Here is a 16,220-nt window from a genome sequence, read left to right as displayed (position 1 = left end):
TTTTTTTACTTCTCAATCTGTGCTATTGAGAGTTCAGACTAAGTTTTCTCAGATACTCTAATATGAAAAGACAGTGGACTATTGTGGGAGGGAGGACCAGGGAAGATGAAAGTTGTGTGTCGGTGTGACTGCAGCCGCTGTGTCTCCAGGGGTTCTGATCTTGTGGTAGCTATTGCACTTGCTGAATTTCTCTCACTATTGGCATTTGAAGGGTCTGTTTGCAATTGCATGCATGCCACGCATACACACACACACGCACACGCACACGCACACACGCACACACACACACACACACACACCAAAGACACACTTACACACACACACACACACACACACACACACACCAAACACACACTTACACACACAACCCCACCAACAGGGTCAGGGCGGCCATGTCCCGGTTTGAACTGTCCTGTGGAATGAAGGGTTCATGGTGGCCTTACTGAAGGCGTTCAGTCCCTGCTGGGGCCTTTCTGTGGCCCTGCGGTTTGGCACCAGGCCTGCTTGGCCTTGTTACTATCCCGAACGTGGTTGGTCCTGATGCCTGGTTTTAGAGTGTGCTCTGCAGTCCGTAGATGGATATGCTGGCTCTCCATGTCCACACCACAGATACCAGAACTCTTTGCTGAGCAGTAGCGGACAATCTCCAAGAGAGCAGCGCCTTTGGAAGAGAAATGTAGAAGTCTCGATTTTGGGTTCAGCTGTGGACTGTGTGACCTAGAGACTGCACCTGTGTTGATAGATGGTGACTTGTGAATATTTTTTTACAAAGGCATACTATGCAGAATTTTCCTAAAAAAAAAAAGACGGGGGTGGGGGAATCACACAATGTATTAGACTCGTAAAAAAATAAAATCCCTCTCAATCATCACTTATTAGCCACTAAAAGTGTGTGGTGGTTTATATCGGCCCTCTGCCTGTATTTTCTTATTATTTTGGTGGTCTAGGGACTTTTCTGGGTGGCAGCCTTTGGTCAGTGGCTGTTTAGCCCCCAGCCAGGTCGGGACTCTATAAAAATGTAGCGACCAACTAGCAACTGCTGTCTTTAAGATGGCCATGTTGCAGCAGTGAGTAGGGAGACTGCCCTCCAGCTGGAGAACCTGTGTTGATGCTCCTGTGCTGCTGCCCATCTGAAGTGTCCTTGAGCTCCCTGCCCCCCTGTCTGTAGCTGACCCTGCACTTTGACCTCCCCATGTCAGGGGTCAAGCAAAAGAGAATTTCCCCACAAGGATGCATTAACTATCACATTTTTATGATGTAGTAGTGCATGGTATCTGTGGCATTGGTTGATATTGACTGCGTTAGGTGCTCTGTCTTCTTGTCTAGGCCAGAACAGCTCCCCTCAGCAGAGGCCCAGGCAGGACTGAGAAGGTAGGCCCATTACCTACCTTGGCTTAGTTTCTGTAGAGGATTGTGCTGTTGAATGTGTGCTTTTAATCAGACTAGAAACCATCTTGGAACTAAATCATGTGCAGTGAGCCCCATCTATCTAACCCACAGGGAGTAGGACATAGCTGCTGCTGAGCGAGCGAGGATGACTGTCTAGTATTGGTAGCCTTTTTAGCATCAAGCTACAATAGACATGATAATGTCAAAATGGTTCATCAGTCCTGCACTGTTACGCATGGTTATTCCCGCACACCAAGAGTCAAATTCAGGTCAGTTAGGACTGTTCACTCCTCTATAACTGGGCACAATCAAACGGGTTTTAAAATAATTTCCTACAATCATAATAATGTTTCAATAAATCAATTTCAATAAAGTTTGATTAAAGTGAAAATTGTACCGTAACTCTGAATCTTTGCGTATTGACTGTGAGTATTCTTCTCACTACTCTAGCAATCCTCTTCTGGTGTTCAGAAAGAACCCCTTTATCATGTCAACATCAGAGGACAATCCTCTGTATTGTTGATGATTGGAAATGCTTATCTACCAAAGGAGGCGTTCCTGGTCACCATTCAGAACCCTCTGTCTGACATGGATTAGGGCTGATATTTGTACTTTTACAATGTGCATTGCATATAACTATTTCTTTAGCTAGCTGTAGCTTGAAAGCCATAAACACATTGAGATTGTACAGAATCTGTAGTTTTCAGGTTTGTGGATCCATTATACAATCCCTCCAGGAAATTGCGATTTTGTGATCGCAATAATTAACTCATTGAGTGCCAGCCACTTTTGGAGAACGGACGCTCCCAGTGCCAGAGTTTCAGAGCGTTTTCAGTGATTTCTCGAGGCCCACAGAATATTGTGTGATATTACTATGTAAACACCGAACACGCACAAAGAACGAGCTGACTCTATTGTATCATCAGCAAAAAAAAGTTTATTGATACCATTTTCCGTTCTTTAGTTATGAGCCGGAGAAGATAGGTTGTTTTGAGCAAAAACATGCGTTTCAAATTAGAAGCTGAGATATTCCGCCTTTTGTGAAATGCAGCATTTCAAGCACATTCACCGAGTCTGAAGCTAATATTTTCTGATGTAGTGACGTGGTGTAGTTGTGTGGTGCCCTGCGTGCCCCACCCCCCTCTCTCCCCCTCAGCTGCAAACTCCTCCCCACACTAACACACAGCCTAACACGCACCCAGTCTATTTTCGGAGTGCTCCGTTTTTGTGCGCCGGCTCCCAGCGCGACAAAAGCCAAACCGGACTAATGGTTTGGCCCTTCGGCGTCGGGTGCTGCTTTTCTGGCGGCTAATCGTGTGGAGAAACTATGCAGACAGACAGACGGAGGCAGAGGGGCTCAGTTGTGGGCATGGATTGACTGCTGTTCGCAGCCAACGTCAGCTCCAGACAGAGCAATCTATATCTCTGGCTGCAGCATGAGCGGTTTCTCTTTCATCACGGGGCTTTTTCCTGCTGTTTTCCGGACCTTTCTCTAATCTGGAGAGCACTGTCGCCACCTAATGAGTCCGTAAAATAGGTTATACACCTTCAATAGCTACAATATTTGTACAGGAGATGCCTGAGGCTTTGATCCACGTCCCACCGTCAAAAAACGCAATTGACGAACATACTCGTCCTTGGCACTCTACGTTAGTATCTGAATTGACGAACATACTCGTCCTTGGCACTCAATGAGTTAATGCAAATTCAACCAATTTCTGCATTATTTGCAGGGGCTTGCCTTTTTTTTTAATTTCCGGTGATTTCTCTGCAAAAACAGCAAGGCGAGTTGCTCAACTTGGAATTTTTGCCAGTTCTCACCATTTTACAGCAAAGAAATCACATGAAATTGCAAATTGCATTGCAAGCCGCTACAAAATCAAGCATTTTTAATCGCAACAATCACACACACAAAAAACCTGTGAAATCCTGGAGCGACTGATTATAGTAAAAAGTTGTGCAAGGACACTGAAATGCCGTTTCATTCCTCAATGTAGCTGCTTGGTCCTTTAAAGGAGAATTTCGTTTTTTTTTTACCTGGATCCCTCTCCTCAGATTGATTATTATCGGACGACTCACCCAGTGTTCTCCGCAGTGTTTTTGTCCGTCTTAGGCATTGTTTTGAGATCAATAGTGTGCAAGCCAGTCCTAGAACGGAGCTCCGTGGGCGCCACGTAGCAGCGTGCTTTTCATCCATGTAAATAGACAGTTTTATTCCCGTTTTCGACCCATATCGTCAGAATCTGATCCCTAATCTGATCCCATCAAACTGCTAATTCTCCCCCGGGCTCTTTTCAGCGGTAGTTACAGGCATCCCATTTCCGCCTGTCGGGTCAGTGAGACCAAATCTCGTCAAGTCAGTCCACAGGCCAGCGGCAGGAAAGTCTCGCGGGACTTGACGAGAGTTGGTCTCACTGACCCTGGGATGTCTGGGATGCCTGTAACAACTACCGCTCGGCGCTCTTTACCGCTGTAATGAGCCCGGGGGACAATAGCAGTCTGATGGTTCTCTAGGGATCAGAAAATGGGAATAAAACTGTCTATTTACATGGATGAAAAGCACGCTGCCACGTGGCCCCCACGGAGCTCCATTCTAGGACTGGCTTGGACACTATTGATCTCAAAACAACGCCTAAGACGGGCAAAAACGCTGCGGAGAACACTGGGTGAGTCGTCAGATAATAATTAATGTGAGGAGAGTGATCCAGGTTAAAAAAAAAAACGAAATTCTCCTTTAACATGACTAGCGTAAAGAGCCCGCATTCATCTGGTGTACACGCTACACTGGCTCTGAATCAGACCATCCTGCCTCCACTTGCTCCTCTGCCCGCTCTCCCGCTGGTTCCCCATTGCCTCTGCTCCCTGCCTCCTCTCCTCCTCTCAGCCTGTATCCCCCCCCGGCCTCTGCTCCCTGCCTCCTCTCAGCCTGTATCCCCCCCCGGCCTCGGCTCCCTGCCTCCTCTCCTCCTCTAGGCCTGTATCCCTCCCACCGGCCTCTGCTCCCTGCCTCCTCTCAGCCTGTATCCCCCCCCGGCCTCTGCTCCCTGCCTCCTCTCAGCCTGTATCCCCCCCCGGCCTCTGCTCCCTGCCTCCTCTCCTCCTCTCAGCCTGTATCCCCCCCCGGCCTCTGCTCCCTGCCTCCTCTCAGCCTGTATCCCCCCCCGGCCTCTGCTCCCTGCCTCCTCTCCTCCTCTCAGCCTGTATCCCCCCCGGCCTCTGCTCCCTGCCTCCTCTCCTCCTCTCAGCCTGTATCCCCTCCCGGCCTCTGCTCCCTGCCTCCTCTCAGCCTGTATCCCCCCCGGCCTCTGTTCCCTGCCTCCTCTCAGCCTGTATCCCCCCCGGCCTCTGCTCCCTGCCTCCTCTCAGCCTGTATCCCCCCCCGGCCTCTGCTCCCTGCCTCCTCCCAGCCTGTATCCCCCCCCGGCCTCTGCTCCCTGCCTCCTCTCAGCCTGTATCCCCCCCCCCCGGCCTCTGCTCCCTGCCTCCTCTCCTCCTCTCAGCCTGTATCCCCCCCGGCCTCTGCTCCCAGCCTCCTCTCCTCCTCTCAGCCTGTATCCCCTCCCGGCCTCTGCTCCCTGCCTCCTCTCCTCTCAGCCTGTATCCCCCCAGCCTCCTCTCCTCCTCTCAGCCTGTATCCCCCCAGCCTCCTCTCCTCCTCTCAGCCTGTATCCCCCCCCGGCCTCCTCTCCTCCTCTCAGCCTGTATCCCCCCAGCCTCCTCTCCTCCTCTCAGCCTGTATCCCCCCCCGGCCTCCTCTCCTCCTCTCAGCCTGTATCCCCCCCCAGCCTCCTCTCCTCCTCTCAGCCTGTATCCCCCCAGCCTCCTCTCCTCCTCTCAGCCTGTATCCCCCCCCGGCCTCTGCTCCCTGCCTCCTCTCAGCCTGTATCCCCCCCCCCCCCCCCCCCCCTGGCCTCTGATCCCCCTCCCCGGTCTTGAAGGCCTCTAGTGTTGCTGCCCTGCCAAGTGTACATGTCTCCTTCTCCCAGGCCTGGGGAATGTGTTTGTGGGGGAGGAGCGTGAAGCGGGTCATATGGGTTTCTCTGGGGCACATTACGTCACCCCGAGCCCGAGGCCCGGAGGAATGCTGAGCTGTCAGATGGTGAATATTACTTCACAGGGCATGAGCTGTGGCTACGCTGTGTCCAGCCTGTTGCTACTAGCTAGCACTATTGTCACCAATAACCTGCTTATGGTCTTATGGTCATGGTTTTGATAGTGTCTCCACAATCCAGTGCCAATTTGGAGCCATAATGTCTTAACTGATAAAGCAAGTAGAGCCTATATAATAGAGCTGAATATGTGTTATTTGACCTACTTATTCAGAAAAGTGCTTTGGCGTTGTCTGGTGCCCTCAGCTGCCCTTTTCTACACGAGAGAATATTCCTTGGTTTATCTGCTGGCTAGAGCCTGTATTGTGCTCTGTCACAGGCAGCCTATCTAGACCACATTAGATGAGCTGCACTGAATTCTGCCAGGGAGGGAGGAGGGAGTGGACCCGGAACGCACAGGGAGGGAGGGAGGGAGAGAGAGGGAGGGACGCACAGGGAGGGAGAGAGAGAGAGAGAGGGAGGGACGCACAGGGAGGGAGAGAGAGAGAGAGAGAGGGAGGGACGCACAGGGAGGGAGAGAGAGAGAGAGGGAGGGACGCACAGGTAGGGAGAGAGAGAGAGAGGGAGGGGACGCACAGGTAGGGAGAGAGAGGGAGGGAGGGACGCACAGGGAGGGAGAGAGAGAGAGAGGGAGGGACGCCCAGGGAGGGAGAGAGAGAGAGGGAGGGACGTGGAGAGAGAGAGGGAGGGATGCACGCACAGGGAGGGGAGAGAGAGGGAGGGACGCACAGGGAGGGAGAGAGAGAGGGAGGGATGTGGAGAGAGAGAGGGAGGGATGCACGCACAGGGAGGGAGAGAGAGAGGGAGGGAGGGATGCACGCACAGGGAGGGAGAGAGAGGGAGGAATGCACAGGGAGGGAGAGAGAGAGGGGGGGGAGGGATGCACACACAGGGAGAGAGAGAGAGAGGGAGGGACGCACAGGTAGGGAGAGAGAGAGAGAGGGAGGGACGCACAGGGAGGGAGAGAGAGAGAGAGGGAGGGACGCACAGGTAGGGAGAGAGAGGGAGGGAGGGGACGCACAGGGAGGGAGAGAGAGAGAGAGGGAGGGACGCCCAGGGAGGGAGAGAGAGAGAGGGAGGGACGTGGAGAGAGAGAGGGAGGGATGCACGCACAGGGAGGGAGAGAGAGGGAGGGACGCACAGGGAGGGAGAGAGAGAGGGAGGGATGTGGAGAGAGAGAGGGAGGGATGCACGCACAGGGAGGGAGAGAGAGAGGGAGGGAGGGATGCACGCACAGGGAGGGAGAGAGAGGGAGGAATGCACAGGGAGGGAGAGAGAGAGGGGGGGGAGGGATGCACACACAGGGAGAGAGAGAGCGAGAGAGAGAGGGAGGCATGCATGCACAGGGAGGGAGAGAGAGGGAGGGATGCACGCACAGGAGAGAGAGAGAGAGAGAGGGAGGGATGCACGCACAGGGAGGGAGAGGGAGGGAGAGAGAGAGAGAGAGGGAGGGATGTACGCACAGGGAGGGAGAGAGAGGGAGGGGCCAGATATGTGAAGAGGAGGAGGGGGGGAAATGGGGCCAATGAGTTCAGAGCGCTTTGCCCTGGAATAGCACATCCTGTGTGTGTGTGTGTGTGTGTGTGTGTGTGTGTGTGTGTGGGGGGGGGGGGGGGGGGGGGGGGGGGTTGTGTGGGGGGGGGGGGGGGGGGGGGGGTTGCGCGGGGGTGCAGTTCTCTACTGTCTCATGCAGGGATGGGGCTTCATGCTGACATGTGATTGCCATTGTCATAACTGCAGTGCACAGTGAGTGAGCTCCTTTGTTTTTGGTCATTTTAATTTGCTCCTATCTCTATTGTCTGTTTCTTAGTATTTGAAGGGGGGGAGGTAGGACTGGTAAAAAATGTTGATATTGTATTATGAGACTAGATATCGTCTTAGATTTTGGATATTGTGATATGTCATAATAAGTGTTGTCTTTTCCTTGTTTTGAAGGCTGCATTATAGTCGAGGCAAGTTTATTTGTATAGCACTTCATACACAGAGGCCATTCAAAGTGCTTTACATAAAATGGATCAAAAGAAAAGAGCAGTGTTACAAGGTAAATATAAGATCCAAAAGGTCACAGTGCAATTTATTTTGACTTTGTAGGCAAATCATAGAGACACTGCGGAGCGCGCCATCATTCAGAAACCACGCCCAAAACGGGGGAAAACAGAAACCCCCCCTCCAATCCTGGCGTTCTCCTATATCACGTGCATGGTTGCGTGTTGCACAAAAAGATTGCATGTACGGAAGATGAACACTCCAACTTACTTCTTGACAGCTAGATCCACATTTTTCTTCTCGTCAATTCTCAATGGCTTCCTTGTTTTGCTCAGGAGTACAAAAAAACTTTAACTGGCGATTTTTTACATTTGTTGTCTGCGCAGCGCACCACACAACAGCTTTTAGCTATGTTTAATTCAAGGAAAGTGACGCTGGTGTGTGGAAATGAACAGAGCTTTTCCCCCGTGATGGGCGTGGCCTATTTCATGCAGTGTCTCTAAAAAAAAACAAATTAAAAAAACATTAATTGGCGATTTTTTGCTTTTATCAATTTATCCTTCTGGTGATTTCCCCATAATTGAATTGGTGATGTGATAGTTAGAAATTTGGTTCAAACTTTAACCAATCTAAGTCACAGAATATTTTCTCTTGGTCCAGTATAGTAAAGTGGTGTGTCATTTGGGATGGGCGGAAGTACTCCAGTACTCGTTCATAATGTTGCTATTCGAGTAACTTTTCTACCCTTCAGGTACTCGCACTTTAACAACGCAACCCCGGTGCAAACCAGACAGACGGACAAACGCTTCTCTATAACGCAGGCTCGATAAAACTCATTCACTAGTTTACTGACACCACTGTCATTTCCCATAATATAACGTTGTCCATAACAAATATGGGGGGGGGGGGGGGGGATCACTTTTGGGAGACAATCGCTTCATGGCGCATAGCAGCTAACATTAATAACTTGTTTGCAGTTATCACTTTTTGGCAGAACGCCGGACGTTGTAATCAGTAGATTTACGTTACTGTAACAGTGATCATAAAGCACAAAAAGTGCTCCAGGCAGCTTTTTCCATGCCAAAGCGCTAGTGAACCGCCCCATACACAGCAGATTAGTCCTGCTCTGGCATTACCATAGTACATATTCTTACAGGCATATGGCTAATGCAAAATTAACGGCTTCACATAGCCAAACTTTGGTTCCGCTTTCTTTTTTTGAGTACCCAGTTACTTGTTCATAATAGGAGAGTACTCAAATATTGAAATGACTTAAAATGCCCATCCCTAGTCATTTTCTGAACTTACCAGCGGTTCTATTAGAACAGCTATCCACAATTACTGATGATTATTTATTAAAAATTTAAATCTCGTGTAAATATCTTGTGAAAGCACCAATAGTCATCCCTACAATATTGTTGCAATATTGATAGCGGTATTAGTCAAGTACAGTCTTGTTTTAATAAAAGTGCATATCTCCCTTCTGGTCCTGCCCTTTACTGACCGGATTTTGGGCCAAAATATTTAATTGGTACTCTAAGGCCTACAAACTAACCCTTCAGCCGGATGCAGAACTCGCCATCTTCGGCTGCTCGGAATCCTCTCTGGACTTCCCTACAGCTGTGCAGCAATCTCTGACACAGGGGACAATTGTTGCCAAGAAACTCATTCTGCAGAAATGGAAGTCCCCCTCTCCACCCTCTTTTCAGTTGTGGTTGGCGGACATGATCTCTGTTATACAAATGGAGAGACTCAGGTTCTTGAGGACCAACTCACCTGGGAGATTTCAAACTCAAAATCCCACTCATTTATATTTATATATGTATATATATTTATAAGCACAATTTATATATATTTACAAGCTGTATGTAACTGGTGGCACTAGTGTATGTATGTTTTCTTTTCTTTTCCTGTATCTGAGTTTGTTCGTTTATTTTTATTTTTATTCTGTGTTCTAAATTTTTTTAATTGCTAAAAAAAGAAAGAAAAAAAAAGTGCATATCTCACATGTGGCTAGCCTTTGACTTACAACTGACCATTTAGCCCATTTCGGAGAAAATACCGTGATATACCTACATTGTCTATCACCATTGAGTCTAAAAATAGAGATATGATATTTTTCATCCATATGGCCCAGCCCTAGGAGGATGTTTGTTGCCAAGGTGACAGCAATGCTTGCACATTCCTCCCATTTCAGTTTCTTTCTCCCACTCTCTCTTTACCTCTCCACCTTCCCACCATTCTCCCTCCCTTTGCTTGGATGCAGCGTTAAACAGTGTTTCTAGCTCCAAACATTTCCTCCAAACAAAGAACCATGTAGAAGTCAGGGAAGCAGGTCTGCTGGCTCGCATACATCTGGTGTGAGACTCACGCTTCCAGTCTGTACTGCCCGCCAAATGACTTTGACAAATATCAGTTGTCTTGTTGTTGGCCGCATGAAGAATGGACACATTTCAGCGCTGATCAGTGATTTTGCTGGAAAGCACGATTGCATATCTGACTGCCAAGTATGTGTGCACTACAACTTTAACCAGTTAAATATACCGCTAGGCTAGCACAGTTTGTATATTACTAAGAGCAAACGGGTGCCACGTACTTTGTGTGTGCGTGCGCACGCTCAGGTGAAAAGATATGTTTCCAGTTGGTTGACTACATCGGCATTCCCTGGATGAATGGATAAATATTCTGAGTTCAATATCAATGTTGTTTTCTCGAACTGTGTTTAACATGCTGTATTCCTGTGTCTCTCTCTGTCTTGCTCCAGGGCGATCAAGGCTTTCCAGGAGGTGCTGTACATTGACGCCAGTTTCTCCCGGGCTAAAGACATTCATCTGAGACTGGGCCTCATGTTCAAAGTCAACACAGACTATGAGTCCAGCTTAAAGGTATACACACACGGCGACTCTGCTACTCCATGTACACAGCTACTCTGCTACTCCATGTACACAGCTACTCTGCTACTCCATGTACACTATATGGCACTCTGATGAAGACACAGTAGTGTCGAAACGTTAGTTGAATAAAAACTTCATTATACACTTGATCTGTGTGCTCCAGTACCTTTTGGATTACATCCAATTATCTATATCGTGAGTCTGCCTTTTCTGAGAAGTACCAGACCAGCCTGCTGGGCTGCAGAGGTTGAGGCGCGCTTAACTACATCCTCCATGTACACTATATGGCAAGATGCACTCTGTACCCACTAGGGTTGCACGGTATACCGGTATTAGTATGGTACCGCGGTTCCCTGCCGTTAAAAAGGATACTATACCACGTTAATTTAGTACCGATACTTAAAAAAATGTCATGGGTTGCGTCAGTGTGCGACCGTGGTGTTTGTTAGCGGAGGAGAGAGACACAGCGGCATTACAGTTGAGAGCCTGTCTCCCACCTCACGTGAAGGCAACACAGCCTTGCCTTGAACCAATGGTGACTCGTGAAAAGTGAAAAAAAGCTCGTCTCTGACTCTGTCTGCTTCATGTGGGGGCGTGTCGACTTTCCCCTCTTCCCTCTCTGCTCGCTCTCTGGCCACAGTCGTTCAGTCCTCACTACAGCACCCCGACACACAGGACAGACGCAGCGAAAATGGCAGCGGCTTCTTCTAGTCTTGCAAGCCGACCAACGCTTGTAGAAAAAGCAGATGCACGAAGCGAAATATGGAAATATTTTGCTTATGTTGCCGCCAGCGAAGGCAAGCCCGTGGACACATCCAAACCAGTGTGTAAAAGGTCCTTCAACGTGACGCAAGCGAAAGGATCAAACACATCGAACCTGGCTAAACATCTTGCCGACAGGCACCCCGACCTGTTCAAAGAGTTTAAAGACCGACAGGTTAGCGAACGTGAACGATAAACATACATGCCCTCAAATAAGTCCAACGAGTATTGTGTGACAAGCGAACTTGTTTCACTGAAAAAGTTCGCTTGTCACAATAGCCTACTCGTTTACAGTAAAACACGAGGCAATGTGCTGGAGCACAGATCTCTGCCAAGGAAGGAGCAAGTCATGACATGTAACGTTTAGGGGAGGGGACATCAGATGACTGCATACCATGTACAATATTTAATAACACTATGGCTCTCAATGCCAGTGTTATTAAAGCTTTTACATGGTAAGCAGTCATCTGATGTCACCTATCCTAATATTTACAATAATCCCAATTATTAATGATATACGAATTAATTGTAAAAAAACACCTAGCCTACATGTATGGGGGGGGGGGGGGGGTACACCACATAATAAGCCTACATTTCAATAGCCTACATTTATGTGTGAAAACAATATATATTACTAAATTAACCATAAATCTGGCACTTAATGTTAATGAAGCTTAAACCCAGGATTATTAACCCACATAGGCTACACTACAGCACAGGCACACTGATGGCTGTGCATTACCTTGTTAAATCAATAAAATAAGTTTTAAGTTCCATGTTTTGTCCCCTCTATTTATTCCACTACTTTTCCTGATGTTTTAGTTTTTTGCCGTGGTATCGTTTCAGTATCGGTATCGAGATATTTAGGCAGGTATCGGTATCGAACTCATAATTTTGGTATCGTGACATCCCTAGTACCCACTCCCCGTCCAGTGAGTAAGCCTGTTAGAGAGGCACGATTGTGTAGAACCATATATCACAATTTCCAGTTTCCACATTTAATAATTGAATAATACTAGCATTTCAGCATTCCCGTAACATTTCATTTCATTTTAGAAGATCCGCTGTCAATGGAAATAGTCAAGGTGTAGATGTAAGAAGATATAGTGCAGTAACATGGTCATCATTTTAGACAGAACCCTGCAGCCTGCTCCTCTTTCATCCCTCCATTCGCCTGTCCATCTTCCTCCTCTTTCATCCCTCCATCCACCTGTCCATCCCAGTGGACGATAAAGACATGAACGTGGCACAATCGCTTTCCATTCATGCCTTTCTGCATTGTGCACCTGATGTGTAGTCATGGAAGGCCATTTCCTGCCTGAATAGACTTGACCTCTGTAGTCCTCTTATGAACAAAGGCTGCTGCTGGATCGTCTGTCCTGTCTGCTTGTGTCTGAGCCCAGTCTACTGTCTCTTGACACCTGTAAGCCATAGATGTCCAGACTGTAACAGAGAGCTCTGTGACTGGAGCCTATGGATCCATTGTTGTCTGAGAGTCCTGGTTCCCTTTAGGGACAGACTGCTATCTGATCCTGGGCTTTGTCCTGCTCCAGACACACCTCTGGGGCATGTCTCTGACTGCTCCTCACTGGGTAGGTGGAGTGGACTCAGTCATGTCTCTGACTGCTTCTCAGTGGGTAGGTGGAGTGGACTCAGTCATGTCTCTGACTGCTCCTCACTGGGTAGGTGGAGTGGACTCAGTCATGTCTCTGACTGCTCCTCAGTGGGTAGGTGGAGTGGACTCAGTCACTGCCATGTTTGTGTTGCAGGACCTTGTTGATGTCATCCATTTTAACGCGTCGGCCTACTGGTGAGCCATGCAGGGCATTGTTGCTCTGTGGAGAATTCATTGATTCTTGAATTGTCTGTTGGGAGATTTGAATATAGGTTTGCAGCGAGGAGTCTGTGGTCATTGGAGTCTGGCCTTACCTATGGATTTGCATTGAATCTATTTGAGTATGGTAATACATTTAAATGCAAAAGGATTATCGAGGAGATTCTGTATTGTTGATAGGTGTGTGAGCGTGAAGCATTGAGCTAAGCAGGCTGCACGTGCTGCACGTCCTCACTCTGTCTTAGACACACCCCTCCCACTGAGTCCTGGCTCACTGCCAGCACCCACACACACACACACACAAACCACTGCCCCAGTTATCTACAGAGAGGGGCAGGGTGTAGCGAGTGGTGTGTAAGGTTAGAGGAGGAGACATTGTGTAAAGGCTGGAGAGAGAGGAGAGAGAGAGGGGAGAGAAAGGACAAGGAAACGGAGAGACGTGTTAGAAAGGTCAGACTGCTGCAGACGACGGGGGTATGTGGGGGAAGCATGCACAGTGTTTCCATGCTGCTTCCTCTGAAGCATGCAGTGTTTCCATGCTGCTTCTTCTGAAGCATGCACAGTGTTTCCATGCTGCTTCTTCTGAAGCATGCACAGTGATTCCATGCTGCTTCCTCTGAAGCATGCACAGTGATTCCATGCTGCTTCCTCTGAAGCATGCACAGTGTTTCCATGCTGCTTCCTCTGAAGCATGCACAGTGTTTCCATGCTGCTTCTTCTGAAGCATGCACAGTGTTTCCATGCTGCTTCTTCTGAAGCATGCACAGTGTTTCCATGCTGCTTCCTCTGAAGCATGCACAGTGTTTCCATGCTGCTTCCTCTGAAGCATGCACAGTGTTTCCATGCTGCTTCTTCTGAAGCATGCACAGTGTTTCCATGCTGCTTCCTCTGAAGCATGCACAGTGTTTCCATGCTGCTTCCTCTGAAGCATGCACAGTGATTCCATGCTGCTTCTTCTGAAGCATGCACAGTGTTTCCATGCTGCTTCCTCTGAAGCATGCACAGTGTTTCCATGCTGCTTCTTCTGAAGCATGCACAGTGTTTCCATGCTGCTTCCTCTGAAGCATGCACAGTGTTTCCATGCTGCTTCCTCTGAAGCATGCACAGTGTTTCCATGCTGCTTCCTCTGAAGCATGCACAGTGTTTCCATGCTGCTTCCTCTGAGGCATGCACAGTGTTTCCATGCTGCTTCCTCTGAAGCATGCACAGTGATTCCATGCTGCTTCTTCTGAAGCATGCACAGTGTTTCCATGCTGCTTCCTCTGAAGCATGCACAGTGTTTCCATGCTGCTTCTTCTGAAGCATGCACAGTGTTTCCATGCTGCTTCCTCTGAAGCATGCACAGTGTTTCCATGCTGCTTCCTCTGAGGCATGCATTGTACATAATTCTGATTCTTCTGCCCTCTTATTCTATCTGCCCACCGTGTGCACGTGCACGTGCACGCGCACACACACTCACACAGACACACACACACTCCTCTTCTTCCCTCTGTGGCTAATTTAGGCAGTGAGAAGAGAGGAAATGCGAGAGAGAGACAGAGAGGGAGGGAGGGAGAGAGAGTGTGCAGTGTATATTAGTCAGGTGATGAGTCGGCTGCCTCTCCAGTGCCGTGCAGCCATAGAAAGGAGGTGAGATAGAGGGGGGGGAGATGGGGAGAGCTTGTGTGTGTGTGTGTGTGTGTGTGCCTGCCTGTTCCTGCTTTGAGGTATTGCGTGTCATCTCTCTGCACTCTCCACTGCAGCCGTCTGCTGAATAGTAATCAGTGACACCAGGATAGGAGGGAGGGAGGGAGGGGGAGAGAGAGAGATAGCAGACGGGGAGAGAGAGCGAGGAAGGCGAGACACGGGGAGGGAGGTGCAATGCCAAGCTGCCAATCCTGCTGCATTATCTGCCTGGTAGTAGAGCAAGTGTGAAAGAGAGAGGAGAGGAGAGACAAGACAGAGGGAGAGATCTACTGGGAAGATGCATTGGGCTTCCAGGAGTGTGATGTGCCAACGGTATAGGTAATGTAAGTGTGTGTGTGTGTATGTGGGAATACATCTTTCAATGTGAAGGCATCTGCCTGTGGTGAGCAGATCTGATGTTTTGTGGGTGGCTCATGGTTGCCATGTCTGATTTTCTTCTTCTTCTGGGTAGATTCCCTCAACTGCGTGTGTGTGCGTGTGCACATGTGCACGCATATGAAGCTCCGCTGGCCCTGACTGACGCATGCAAAGAAAGCCAGCTGGACTGCTCTTGATTTCTTATCTGTCTGACATTGACCGGCTGTGTTGTTGCTGCTGCTAAGGGCTCCTCATTTTGTGAGTGTGTGTGGTTGTGGATACAGGTGCCTTTTGCAACGGCCTAGATGGCAGCTACTAATATTAGCCTTTGAATGTAGCAGGGCTGGTTTTAGAATGGAAGGTGAGGAAGTCCACTGCGATTGGCCAGTGGAGTATCATGGCAACAGCAGCGGTACGGTCTGTCCTTTGACTGTGTGTGAGATTATTGTCAGCTGGTTCTGGATTCAGGAGTTAGCACTGATTTCTTTTATGACCCAGATACAAGGCACCGCTGGCACCTTTGAATCCAATCCAATCCAATCATTGCATTGTGTCAGCATGCAGCTAAGGAACTGCAATGGAACCTGTCACCTTGAAGCCACCTATGGGTGCCTGAGTTCCTTCTGCAGAATTACAGGATCAGACAGCTCGCTGTAATTTAATATTCATCACTTTGTCAGCTCAGGTGCTTTTTGTCTGAATTGGCTCCGCGGCATCTCTGCTAACCTAAAGCCCACGTGAAACGCTTATATAGCGCCAGATCAGGATAAGCATGGCCTCATAACATGTATCACCTGTTACAAGGGGAGTAATGGGGATGTATGGGAGCCATAAGCCGCTTTCACACACAGATCGCGCAAAATTGCAGTTCAAAAGGCCCGCAAAACCGGCAGCCTCACCACAGAAATTGCTTTCACACACAGCCAAGCAGCACCGCCACATTCCCGTCCTGGGGTGTGCTTTCAAGTGACAGCCACCGCTCCCGGATTGAAAGGCGTTTCATTAATTAAATTAAATAACGTTTTCCTCGCTTGATTTTACACAGCAGAGCAGTCAGACAAAGAGGAGGAGTGCACAGACACTCCCCCAGCCACAGAGTCACACAGTCACACACAGACCCTCACGTGACGTTAGTCTGCCAGGACTCATGCCATGACATGTAGCTTTCCGCTCAGTCAGCGACAGACGGCGTGCTGTCAGTAT

The 16,220-nt window shown here is 48.9% G+C and overlaps 1 protein-coding gene across 2 annotated transcripts in view; it reads left to right on the top strand.

Moving 5' to 3' along the window:
- kdm6a (lysine (K)-specific demethylase 6A) overlaps nucleotides 1–16,220 on the top strand; it is a 73,450-nt gene that overhangs the window by 16,994 nt on the left and 40,236 nt on the right. The window contains exons 6-7 of one of the 2 annotated variants that reach the window (XM_083638420.1): nucleotides 1,327–1,371; nucleotides 10,249–10,369. In XM_083638420.1, coding sequence (XP_083494546.1) covers nucleotides 1,327–1,371; nucleotides 10,249–10,369 — 166 coding nt within the window. The remainder of the gene's footprint in view (nucleotides 1–1,326; nucleotides 1,372–10,248; nucleotides 10,370–16,220) is intronic. The other variant, XM_083638421.1, reaches the window with a different exon arrangement.

Source organism: Poromitra crassiceps (genome assembly GCF_964638095.1).
Source record: "Poromitra crassiceps genome assembly, chromosome: 6".
Taxonomy (NCBI): Eukaryota; Metazoa; Chordata; class Actinopteri; order Beryciformes; family Melamphaidae; genus Poromitra; species Poromitra crassiceps.
This window is presented reverse-complemented; position numbering and strand designations above follow the sequence as displayed.